Below are 13,775 nucleotides of genomic sequence, written 5' to 3'. Positions count from 1 at the left end.
AATGGTGTTTTTTAGCGTTGTTACATTTATCATGCATGCCGTTACAATTGATCCGATATGCGCAGCAAATGTAACACTGAAACAGCGTCCACGTTCGGTTGAATAACTCCCGACCTGTTTTATCAAAAAAATAACTTGAAGTGGTTTATGGTAGCTGACATGTGTAGGTCCGTTGCCTGAAAATATTACATGTGTAGCTAAACGGATCTCTGAGTAAAAGAATGAAACGTGCAAAATGTTACATCCTTGGCGGCTCTCCCCTATTAGTTTACTCACAGCACAGCACCGTCACTCCTGTCAGTTATTTCGTCCTAATAACTTGAAGTGGTTTATGGTAGCTGACATGTGTAGGTCCGTTGCCTGGAAATATTACATGTGTAGCTAAAGGGATCTCTGAGTAAAAAAATGGAACGTGCAAAATATGTTCTAAAATTGTATTGTATTGTGTAGTGTATTCTAAAATTAGTTTAGGGTTGTATAACGTTGTACAACTCAATCAATCAAACGTTTGTTTAATCAATGTATTGCCCCATTGAAAAAAAAGAAATGGCCAAACTGGTACACCCGATCCTATTTAATATTTCCCTTATGTTTGATACATTATCTTATCACATCCATGGTATGAAAACAATGCTAAGGAGTTGCTTCAATGAAATGTAATAGCTTTAAGGTGAAAACGATATGTTTAATGGTGTTTTTTAGCGTTGTTACATTTATCATGCATGCCGTTACAATTATTCCGATATGCGCAGCAAATGTAACACTGAAACAGCGTCCACGTTCGGTTTAATAACTCCCGAGCTGTTGTGTGTATTGCGTGGTGAAAAGGCCGTGTGTTTGTGTTGTAAACAACTCATGTTATGTCTGCGCACACTGTATGTTGCTATGGCTGCTGACGTTAGCATGTGTGCTATCAGGCAAAAGCTGAGATAGATATGCAACTACTACTGGGGAAAATGCCATACAAAACACAACACCTAATTTCGGAATGTTATTGTGACCTATTGAGCACAATCAGACCATCATGATTTGCTTGCTGGACCTATAATTAATTTATTAGCATTAAATGTCCACTCGCCCATCCAAAAGAAAAGCAAGATGGCTGCGACAGATTGTGAGCGCGACGGACTACGGAGGCCAGGAGGAGCAGAGCTGGTGACGTAAGAGGCAGGCAGTGTTGCCAGGTTTGCGAATTGTAAGCGAGTTGCAGTGTATGCAAGTAGCGTGGTTAAATTCCTTGTTTCTCGGCGTGTTGTGGCACCCGTTTATCTGCTGGCTCGATCGTGATTTTCATAAAAGTAATATTTGCAGAGTAAATAAGAAACTTGAACGGCTAAAAAATAGGCTATGTCAGTTCGGGGAGGGTGGCGAATTTATTTTGCATATAGAGATGTGTGGTAAAAGTGTGGTTCGGTCGGAGATAGAGCATGAAGAATGAGTATGGGTACACCTTTTCACTTGTATATAAGATTACAGAGTGAACGTTTTAACTCAAATCTTTGCTTCTGGGGGGGGTCCCTGGAACAACATATTTTCAGATAGGGGTCGGGATATATGATATTGGGGGTCCTTGAAACGAAATAGTTTGAGCACCACTGACACAGAATCGAACTTAGGTCTAAATGGGTTAATGCTTATGAGAGGTTGGAAAGAGGGGCTTCTTTGAGGAAGCTCAAGGTATGTTTTGTTCACTTTTATGATCTCTGCAGATTTCCTGTGTTGAGAAAACAATTTAGTCTTTTCCCTGTCAGAGCCAGGAAACGGTGCACTTATGGAAGACCCTGTCAACGATGTGACAAGAGCACACACACAGCACACACACGCAGACACACACGCAGACACACACGCAGACTTTAAAGAGGGGGTCCTTTTGGCCACCCATGTCTCCTTGGCATGTCGACTGTATTGTGTCTCAAAATAGACATAAACCCTTTTGTAATCTCGGGACTCTTAACATCATCCCCACAATTTATAGGTGCTTAATTTGTTATGTTATTTTTCATCATCCGATTAAAAGCACTTTTGTTAGATCCTTTCGGACGACAGCGGTCTATCCTGGCGTCACCTTTTCTGTTTCGCACAGACGTTGTCGTCTCCTCTGTCAGCGTTTCACAGACGTTGTCGGTGTTACCGTGTAGGGGTCCCTCTACTGTACTGGCACACCCGAAATCATCATATATACTGTTTGTGTGTGTGTGTGTGTGTGTGTGTGTGTGTGTGTGTGTGTGTGTGTGGTTGCTCACAGGTGGTGAAAAACAACCATGCTGTTTCCGTGCTCAGACCCAGCCACACACACATAGCTCCGTAAGGGAGTGGTTGCACCACTAAAACAAAAAAGGACTATCGATTGATTTATCTGTATTCAGGGAATGTTGTGTTTTACTTAAGACTGCATAAATTATACCATTCTCCTTAGAACCTGGTCTTAATCATTAACCACTGTAGACATTGGACATTGCATACATTAGCTAGAGACTAGTTTGGCCATTGATTGATTGTATCAGCTTCACGAATGGAAGCGCAGTATTCTACACGGTATAGAGGCTCTAAAACTACTGGGTTCAGATTAGATAAGACCTCAAAAATGGAGTTATGAGGTTTTCCAACCGACAGACAGCAACACACTAGTTGCTGTGCAACGCACCGTGTGGACGAGTGCAAATGGGGTTGATTATAATTAGCAGTTTACCTCATGGCTCGCCAGACTGTTTTCACTAACGCTGTCACCTTATGCTGCACATAAACCTGTTACAACACGGCTGTATAACAATATGTCCGGCTAAACTTTGACACCTTTTAAAACCGCAGTGATTAATTATTTATGGCTCTCATCTGCTCCGAGCAACTCCAGTTGTCTCTCTGACAGTTTTAGGGCGAACAATTACTGGGTTTAAGAGGGTTTAACTTCGGCTTCTTCTTCGTGCCCTGAAGGGAGGCTAAGGGAGTTGAGCGCGTCCCACGGTGTTCAAAAATATAATCCGCATTCCTGTATATGGCAAAACGTGACTCATAAATTGGGGGTCCGTTCAGCGGAAGGTAATTTTGCACGGCTGTCCAAGACTATAGCCTGTATCGGTTCAGTGGCAAACACATGGTTTTTACATTCAGTTTTTATGAGTTATTTAAATGAACAATGAAGTGTTCATGGTTTGTTAGTTGTTGATTTGTTTGTTTTTTGAGGGGCGCTAACCCCCTACTACCCCTCCTTCTTCCATCTTTTGCTTACCGGCGTCCACAAACTTGGTCTTAAACAAACATTAAATTCCTTATTGACAATGAATGGATAATTTTACTTCATAGTGTCTGAGCAAATAGGCATAGTGTATATTCTACATCATGTGGTTACACGATGATAAGAGCGCCCCTCACTTCACACGGGTGTGATTTTTATTTGTGTCCAATCACAGATATCCAAGTTTCTTCACATTGATTGCCCTTTATGGGTTTCAATGACCTGTTTGTCTTATATTACAGTTTTTACCTGCAGGTTCATTGAAATAATCATGAACTAAATTGAGTTGTCTTTATTGAAATGTCACAATAAGGAGATCCTGCTCTCCTCAGCTGTGTTGAACGCATTGATTAAGGTCATTTCAACCATTAAATAGTGTTGGATATTTAATTTGCCCAGTTTTGTATAAGCTTTCTCACTCATTTAACTACAGTAGGTAGGTGTCTGTCGGTCTGTCTGGGTAGTTTATTTTGAAGCACAATCATTGACTTAACAACAATTATGTTCAATTGGCACACCTGCACACAAACACACACACACACACACACACACACACACACACACGCAGTCTTACAGAATGAACGAGGTCAGGGGGGGATTCTTAGTGACCCCTGTGCCTTTTCCAAGAGACCGCTTCACCGCTTTTTACAACGTAAGCCACTGAGAATGCTATAGGGGGGGAGGGGGGGGGGGGGGTACACCAGGGAACTGCGTTCCTCTCTGTCAACATGTGAGCCAGCAGCACAGACACACACACACACACACACAGCCAGCAGCATGATGCCATCCTCACCTTTCCTTTAAGGCCCCATTGGCTGTTATAGAGGAACACACACTTAAAACACCTAAAAACTCTTCCTGCTTTTATCACTATATAAGCTCCTATTGGCAGACGTGGAGGGTCTCTGTCAGGCGCTCCTATAGGCCGTATGTAATGTAGGGGAAACCAGTCCGGACAGGAACGTTATACTGTTCACCCACAATGCCAGGAGCGCTGGAAACACACACAGGGGGGGGAGGAGAAATTAATCGTGCTGTTGTTGTACTACAGTACAGTACAGCGCAGGGTAGGCTACTTAAAGATTTATGTAGGCCATACAGGCTGAAGGTATGACTTGTGCAAAGGTACAGTGGAAGAGAATAAGACGAGGAATTTGCTTACAGTTGCACTTTATAAGTGAAAACAGCGAATCTTGATAATGTTCCTATCGGCAGACAAAGGTCATGTTTAACTGATTGCGAACGCAGTGAGCACTTACTATGAGACCTAGCAGATCATGTCTGTGTGTCCGTGTGTCCCCCTGCCCATATATGGAGCTGAGTGATTTGTTTGTGATTGATGCAACACACTCCATATTTGGACGTATAGCTGCTTTGGGGACTCCTTATATGGTTATGGCTGAGTCATATGTACGAGCTGCGTTCGCTTCCCGCGTTTGCGCGTCTTACTGGTGTTGAATGGAAGTGTATTCTGAGACCGTATAACACCCTGTAACAAACAGGACAATGTATACTATACAGTATTTATTTGTCTTGGATGGCAGCGGGATATCTTGAGCCCCCCTGCCATTCTGGGTGGAAAGTCCTGTCCAATAGGGAGAGATCGTTGTTGTATTATAAAGTCCTGTCCAATAGGGAGAGATCGTTGTGGTATTGTTTTGTAAAGTCCTGTACAATAGGGAGAGATCGTTGTGGTATTATAAAGTCCTGTCCAATAGGGAGAGATCGTTGTGGTATTATAAAGTCCTGTCCAATAGGGAGAGATCGTTGTGGTATTGTTTTGGTACATGAATGATGTTAGCAAGCTTAAAAAACACACGTATATATAAATGTAAGGTCGTTTGAGTCCTCGAAAAAAAAACCACCCAACTCTGACAATCATTGATTAAAAATACATTCAGAAACTTTTTTTACATAACAGATTGCACCGAAGGTTTTGGGGCGGGAACCCCATTATATAGAATAGCAGATCTACAAGCTCGTAGCGCGCCACTGAGTGGCGCGCTACGAGCTTGTAGGTCTGCTATTTTTTAAAAATCGAAGAACGACTGACACATAGAAACATTAGCTTTTTCAGAAAACTGTCAGGACGTATAGAAGACATTTTTTTTAGAATCTGATCTCAGGTCAAAGTTAAACATAATATAGTGCATTTAAAAAAGGAAATTAATTCAACCTAAATAGCGCAAAAAAAACACCCGCATTCCAAACCATCAACACAGCATCCAATCCTTGTCCTGTTGTCTGTCTGACCCTATAGAAATATGGTTAGGGTCACATTACCACCACCAGCACCACTTCAGGGTCACATTACCACCACCAGCACCACTTCAGGGTCACATTACCACCACCAGCACCACTTCAGGGTCACATTACCACCACCAGCACCACTTCAGGGTCACATTACCACCACCAGCACCACTTCAGGGTCACATTACCACCACCAGCACCACTTCAGGGTCACATTACCACCACCAGCACCACTTCAGGGTCACATTACCACCACCAGCACCACTTCAGGGTCACATTACCACCACCAGCACCACTTCAGGGTCACATTACCACCACCAGCACCACTTCAGGGTCACATTACCACCACCAGCACCACTTCAGGGTCACATTACCACCACCAGCACCACTTCAGGGTCACATTACCACCACCAGCACCACTTCAGGGTCACATTACCACCACCAGCACCACTTCAGGGTCACATTACCACCACCAGCACCACTTCAGGGTCACATTACCACCACCAGCACCACTTCAGGGTCACATTACCACCACCAGCACCACTTCAACAACTATCAGATCAGCTCGGCCTGGAGAACTTGGACTTTACTTGAGGCAGAGGGACCCCCGGACCACCCCCCAACACCCCCCCCAAACCCCCCCACACTGCTGCTTCCTTACATTATCACGTCTTGGACAAAAACGGAGAACGAGTCAGTCAAAGTGAAACAAGCTGCCGACGGTCCAACATTTCACACACAGAGAAGGAAAACGACCGCCAACATTTCAACCAGAGGTATCAGTCAGCGAAGGAGAGGAGCCTCTTTCACCGCTGTGACAAAGGGTGAAGGGGGAGGAGGGAGGGGAGGGGGAGGAGGGGAGGAGTCCAGGGGGAGGACATATTACCAGGGCCAGCCAATGAGGAGCACACACCCCCTCCTCCTCCTCCTCCTCGTCCTCTTTTGAATGAGGCACTCCTCTTCAGCTCTCCTCTCTGTGTAGTGGAGCGTGTGTGTGTGTGTGTGGGGTGTGTGTGGGTGTGTGTGTGTGTGTGTGTAAGTGTAGGGTCTCTTAGTGTGGTTGAAGGAAAGCGAACGCGAGCAGAGATAAGTGGCAGTGAGTGTGTGGGCATGTCACAGTTCACTCCAGACGTCTGATAGAGGTGGTGTTAGAGGGGCTGAGCTGAGCTGAGCTCCCATTTAAAATAAAAAACGTCCCGCCGCTGAGGAAGAAGATGATGAGGACCCCTTTTGGATTTATGCTGCTCCTGTTGTTGGTCCAGTGGACGGGCCCGGCCCACGCCTGGTTCTGGGGCTGGGAGGACGACAGCACCACTTTGGCCCCCCCGGCGGTACTGGAGGGGGAGGGGGGGTCCGAGGCCCCGGGTGGCAGTGGCGTTGGTGAGGAGCAGCCCACTTCGGGGACCGGGCCGGAGGCGGCGGTTATGGAGGCGTCGTCGAGCCGGGCCCAGAACCTCGTAGAGAGCGCCACGGAGGAGCCCCGGCTGACCACCGCCAGGCCCACGGATAAGGGGCCCGCCAAGGGGACGGTCGCCGCCCCCGGGACCCCCACCGGGACCACCGGGACCCCCGCAGCGCCGCGGCGTACAGGTGAAGCCGGTAACCGCATGTCGTCACTAGAGGGTAGGAGGGGTTCTGGTTCTGGAAGGTCTGAGCACAGGTTGCACTTTTCAGGTCCGGGGAGGAGCGGAGGACCAGCTGATCTAGGGTCAGGGCCCCGTCCTGGTCCTGCTCGGACCGGCTCCTCTGGAGTTAAGTCTGAGTCCGGATCAGATCCCGGATCTGAATCACATTTGAGCGAGCCGGCTGACGCGGTGATGACCTCCACTGACCTCACAGGTCTGATAGAGAACGAGGCCTTAAAGGTACTTAAAGAAAGCAGTGTCCTTAAAGAGTTGGACCTTCTCCAAGGGAATGCTTTGACCTTCTGCAACCAAACTACAGATAAAAGTATGCCCTGTCAGACAGAGCAACAGACAGAGCAACAGACAGAGCAGTCTCTTAACCTTGATCTCAGTAGTTCTGTTATAGAAAATAACACCAGCTCTAGTCGGAATGCCAGTGATTTTAACTCGACGGAGTATTCTCCGGAATACACTGTCTCTGATTTACTAACCCTGTCTGTAGGGGCCACTACCCTGTCTGTAGAGGCCCCTACCCTGTCTGTAGGAGACGACACATCCTTGGCCCCTACTACCCTGTCTGTAGATGACACATCCTTGGCCCCTACCCTGTCTGTAGATGACACATCGTTGGCCCCTACTACCCTGTCTGTAGACACATCGTTGGCCCCTACTACCCTGTCTGTAGGAGACACATCCTTGGCCCCTACCCTGTCTGTAGATGACACATCCTTGGCCCCTACTACCCTGTCTGTAGGAGACACATCCTTGGCCCCTACCCTGTCTGTAGGAGACACATCCTTGGCCCCTACCCTGTCTGTAGGAGACACATCCTTGGCCCCTACCCAGACCCCTGAGGATGCCCCCCACACAGAGGGCCCTGTTCAGGGTCATCAGTCACCAGTCAGCCGTGAACCGGTAACTAATAGCCCGTCCTCGTTAAGCCAATTGTCTTTAGCTAGCCAGGCGCGAGTAGTAGTAAGTCACGAAAAGCCTTTACTCAGACCGACACAAATGAACGGCGACTCAGACAGGAGACAAACATCAGTAACTAGCCAGGCTAATCACTCAGACAGGAGACAAACATCAGTAACTAGCCAGGCTAGTCGGTTACCGTTTACTAGCCCTACAGACAGGAGACAAACATCAGTAACTAGCCAGGATAGTCGGTTACCGTTCACTAGCCCTACAGACAGGAGACAAACATCAGTAACTAGCCAGGATAGTCGGTTACCGTTCACTAGCCCTGCAACGCTACAGACGAGTGAAGGAGCTGTAGTCAGCCAGACATCCGTTTACAGCCAAAACGCCGAGCCACCCGTGACCCTAGAATCCCCACCACGCTGCGTTCCCATAGACCCCCCGCTGACCTTCTGCTCCCTGGCGGGCAGAGACAGCTTCGCGGCGCCCAACCACCTGAACCAGAGCAGCGGGGAGGAAGTCGTGGCCCTCCTGAGCGAGTGGGCGTGGCTCCTGAGGTCAGGCTGCCACCGTAGCGTAGAGCGGTTCTTCTGCCTGCTCCTGGTACCAACGTGTGACCCACCGGGCCCGGGCCCGCGGCGGCGTGCGGCGCTGCTGCCATGCCGCGGGTTCTGCGAGGTGTTGCGTGACAGCTGCTGGGCGGTCCTGGACGGAGGTCAGCTCCCCGTGGAGTGCCACACTCTGCCCGACGATGAGGAGGAGGAGGACCATGATGAAGGGTATCAGTGCTTGTCAGTTAGGAACCGGAAAGGTAATCACTGGTTGGAATGGATTCCTTCCTCCTGGACCGTCCTCTGGGATCCATTCAGAGCCAGCCATTAAACTCCCCTAAACCCCCTCCCTCCCCTCCCTGTATTGTCTGGGTTTTTACCACCAAATCCCCCTTGTTTTAAAGTCAGCACAGGGTGTCGGTCCCATTAACTCAATGTTTGGTTTCCCTGCATGGATACGGAGACACCGACTCGTCTCACCCTCCTCTCTGCTCAGAGTGAGACACTGTCTCACTCCTCTCTGCACTGAGGAGCACATGTATGACTACGTCTCACCCTCCTCTCTCACATGTATGGCTGCAGATAACTCTTAACACGCATGGCATTACTACCGCTAACAGTGACCTTAAACCTTAAACCTTAAACCTTAAACCTGACGCATGTCTGTGTTTCCATCATCATCATCATCATCATCCACTGGTTAGCATGTGACTCAACATCACTAGAAGGTTTATTCAAAATACACAAGCACACACACACACACACACACACACACACACACACACACACAGTCACACACACACACACACACACACACACAGTCACACACACACACACACAGTCACACACACACACACACACACACACACACACACACACACACACACACACACACACACAGTGTCACACACACACACACACACACACACAGTCACACACACACACACACAAACACACACACACGACTTTAATGGGTTCCACGCTGTCAAAATCTTGCACAAGGCATGTACAGTATCCGACGAGTCGGTTTCATGGTCGAGCATGATGAGGAGTGATGTCTTTATCAAATCAAATCAAATCAAATGTCTTTATCGCTGGTCTGAGGTGACGTGGTGCGGCCCTGAGGTCGTGCGGTCCTCAGGTCGTGCGGTCCTGAGGTCGTGCGGTCCTCAGGTCCTGCGGTCAGTAGTACGTGTGTGCTGCCAGGAGGAGAATGTTCTCAGTTCAGCACAGTAGCGTGAAAACTGTATGAATTGATTAGATTAGGCCAAAGTGTAATCAGAAAGAAGTTAACACCCGGCTTTGATCTTTCCTTGCCCTGCGTTTTTTCAGCATGAAACATATGATATCAATTATAGGAAGGAGGTATTATAACCTGGCTGGAGAGTTTATTCCATTTTGGGGTCGGGAACCCCTTTTGGTGTTTTATAACTAGGCATTATGTTATACTTTAGCTATTGAAAAATAGCAGATCTACAAGCTCATAGCGCGCCACCGAGTGGCGCGCTATGAGCTTGTAGGTCCTGCTATTTTTGAAAGATCGTAAGAAATGCGGCACAAATCTTTGAATATATATTCTTTCAGAGCGAAGGTTTTATTTTATTTCGACGTCAGGCCTAAATGGGTTATTCAGTATAGTGGCATGTGATATTATTTTTTACCACCCACATACAGTATCCATACTGTATACTGTGAACGACATGATGTCATGGAAAAATATATATAGTGTCAGTAGCGGAAATGCACACAGCTGTTCTGACAGTACGTGGCTCGCGGGCATGCATCTCTTCCTGACGGGTAAATTGTCTTGTCTCCCCAAACTTTGACAAATTAGGATGTCTTGTCAACGTTACATCGAACGGACAGGAAGGGATTATCTTTGCATCGGTGGCGTTTTGCGTGTTGCAGTCGAGCGCTAACCTGTACACTAATGTTAGTATAACCCATTTTGACCTGAGATCAGATTCTAAAAATGTCTTCTACATCCTGACAGTTTTTCTGAAAAAGCTATGTTTCTATGTCAGTCGTCCGTCGATTTTTCAAAAATAGCAGACCTACAAGCTCGTAGCGCGCCACTCGGTGGCGCGCTATGAGCTTGTAGATCTGCTATTTTTCAATAGCTAAAGCATAACATAATGCTCACACCAAAAGGCGTTCTCGTCCAGAATGGGATAAGTACTGTTCCGCTTACTGTACATGTACTTATGTCTTATTAGAGCTGAGGAGTTTCAGAGATAATAATGTTCACATTCCTAATTATATTTCATTATATTATGTTTCCTATTATAGTTGACTAGCGCCTGACCTTCATGTTGTGACCTCTTGTTATGTCTCATGACTAGACCAGTGTGGCCAGCAGGCTCTCACAGTTCTCTTTTGAAGCATGCCGCAGCAAAAGATATGTTTTAAAGTCAAATTGAAAAGAATTCTCTACATCCCTGTTTCGCAAACGGTGGGTCGGGGACACATTTGTGCGTCACGGACCAATTTGCTGTGGGCAGTTTAGAAACCTGTCTTCCAGTGACATCATCATTAGGCAGATTTTTTTTTTTTTTTAAACAAGATTTCTTTTTACAAAAATGTTTAGATTTTCATTATCGTGAGAACGATGGCTTCTATTTTGCAGCATTGCAACTTTTCAGGACTAGAAAGCCTGCAGTTTCTATTAGCTTGTATTCCCCATCGATGATGTCACTGGAAGACGGTTTCTGAACTGCCCACAGCCCTCCTATGAGACACATGACATTAGTGAGGCCCTATTATATGACGATAGGTTGAAAAGTAGTGAAGTGGTCCTTTAAGAAGTAGTAGAAAATAGCCGATCTAAAAGCTCGCAATGTGGCGCGAAGTGAGGCCGTGTGTGCTTGTAGATCTGCTATTTTCCACTATATTTAGGGTGCCGGGAAAACATCTAATCTCTCTTTTGGGGCGATGACCTGAACAGTTTGGGAACCAGGCAAATATCTTGATGAAGACCTAGTCGGTCGAACCGTTGCAAAATTGTTGTCTTAAAATGAAGTATGTCTCGGAGCTCTACGAACTCTTCCTCTTCTTTGATGTTCGTCTCCCATGCCTGACATTCAGCACCTGGCCCTGAATACAGGCTTTGAGATGTTCAACACAATCTCCTCTGTGAACTGGAGGCAATTAACTTAAAGTGTTTTTGAGGCGGTGTAGTCAGTGTGATTTCAAATGTGTCAAACAGTGTAATGGAGTTATCTCTTTGCGGTTGAAAGCAAGGCATTATATTCTAGCTCCTGGTTGCTGTTGACCAATGGTTTATGTGTTCGCCTCGACGTGTTTGTGATTACAGACACGTTGGTTACTGTGTGCTTTTTAGCAGTGAGTCTCCAGACATTATATCGAGTCTATAGTATACATATATGTGACTACATTTGACTGAGGGACTGCCATTGGATTATTTACATTTTTTTTACATTTTCATGTCATATAGAAAAGCAGGGAATCATAGCTTCAAATTGACATATTGGTTGTTCAGTTTGACCCACCAGTTTTGGAGATATGGCTTATAGAGTATAATGTCTTGCAGAGAAACAGCGAGTTGAGAAAACAGGCTTGAAAGGTTCACTTCTGTGGTCTCTAACATTACACCTATAGCTACATGTTTAAGCATTTATTTCATATTTACATGTCTTCTGTGGTCTCTAACATTACACCTATAGCTACATGTTTAAGCATTTATTTCATATTTACATGCCTTCTGTGGACTCTAACATTACACCTATAGCTACATGTTTAAGCATTTATTTCATATTTACATGTCGATTTCAGCTCTGACACTTATTTCAGACATGCTGTAGACTGGTATGTGAAGAGTCTGCCTGTGCTATTGACTCATTTAAAAAAAAAAGGGTTTTCTCCTCTGGTGAAAAGCTGTAATTTGCGCCATGGCAGTCTCTCAGTGAAATCTGGTCACATTATATATCCACTGACGCGCCGGTCTCTTTTTCCTGGGAAAAGAGGGTTGTTTTGGTTGTCGTGTCTCGTGTCATATCAGGAGGACACGGAGGAATGTGTCTCTTTACAGAACCGCTATCTGTGCGACACCTCGCTCTGTTGACGGTCTCTGAGTGGACACCATGTCTCTTGGTTCCTTCCAGCACTAAGTGACAGTTCATCCTGGATCACATAGTATTTGCTAAGTTAGATCTTATTGGTGTTTTTCTTTAGTTTTGACTCTTTTTAAGAGCATTTATAAATAAATGGCCTGCATGAGCGTTCACTGCATCAACACAATCAATCATAGGAAAGCGTATATGATGTTGATTTACAAATACTTTGTTGCGAGACTTTGTGCGAGACATTTTGGAAACTGCTGCTTCAAACAAAAGCAGTGAACAAGAACAACTCTAACATGAATACAGTGCCTGGTGGTGATATATATATATACTTTGGAGGAGTTTAAGAACCATTGGACAATTGGACACTTAACCGTCAATCAATATGGCTTAAGGACAAACCTGACATGAATCAGAGCTGACGCAACAACAAATGGCTCTAGTGTTTTCTGGTTATTGCCCACGATGTGAGCTCTCTCTGGTGACTGCTGCTCAGGGACTGATACATTTATACACCCCAGGCCTCAAAGTCTTGCAAAATCAGTATTTTGTTGCTTCCTGAATGCTCTGTCTGGACGTTATACCTCTTCCCACGGCCGTTGCACATGGTTTCTGTTAGAATATATATATATAAACCCTCTTTTTTTAAATCCTTGGAATAGAGACATGATAAGTTTCAGCCTGTCTCGTCACTGAGCTGTGTCCGAGGTGGTCAATCGTTAACGATATGGTTAATACGGAGGTCGGCGGTGATCTTTGTCTGTTCAGTGGAATGAGGTTTAACCCTTGAATGGCCAAGCTAATGTGTCACCATATCCCTGTAAAGACCTGCCCCCGAAGAAAACGGCTTGTTTTCTTTTGTTTATTAGCCTGGTAACTTTATCTGAAGCTATTTTCTACTGCGGCAAAACCCCCCACAGACACCCAGGCAACACACAGACAGACACACACACAGGGCAACACACAGACACACAGGCAACACACAGACAGATACACAGACAGACACCCAGGCAACACACAGACAGACACACAGGCAACACACAGACAGACACACAGACACCCAGGCAACACACAGACACGCAGACACCCAGGCAACACACAGACACACAGGCAACACACA

The 13,775-nt window shown here is 46.1% G+C and overlaps 1 protein-coding gene across 2 annotated transcripts in view; it reads left to right on the top strand.

Annotated features, from left to right (window-relative positions):
- col18a1a (collagen type XVIII alpha 1 chain a) overlaps positions 1–13,775 on the top strand; it is a 161,992-nt gene that overhangs the window by 66,448 nt on the left and 81,769 nt on the right. The window contains exon 1 of one of the 2 annotated variants that reach the window (XM_080786203.1): positions 6,522–7,072. The exons of the other annotated variant lie outside the window; for it this stretch is intronic. Within the exon in view, the coding sequence (XP_080642329.1) occupies positions 6,697–7,072 (376 nt within the window). The 5' untranslated portion in view covers positions 6,522–6,696. Of the gene's footprint in view, positions 1–6,521; positions 7,073–13,775 lie in introns of those variants that run through there. 2 annotated transcript variants of the gene reach the window in all.

The sequence above is a fragment of the Protomyctophum bolini genome (genome assembly GCF_963924005.1).
Source record: "Protomyctophum bolini genome assembly, chromosome: 16".
Taxonomy (NCBI): domain Eukaryota; kingdom Metazoa; phylum Chordata; class Actinopteri; order Myctophiformes; family Myctophidae; genus Protomyctophum; species Protomyctophum bolini.
This window is presented reverse-complemented; position numbering and strand designations above follow the sequence as displayed.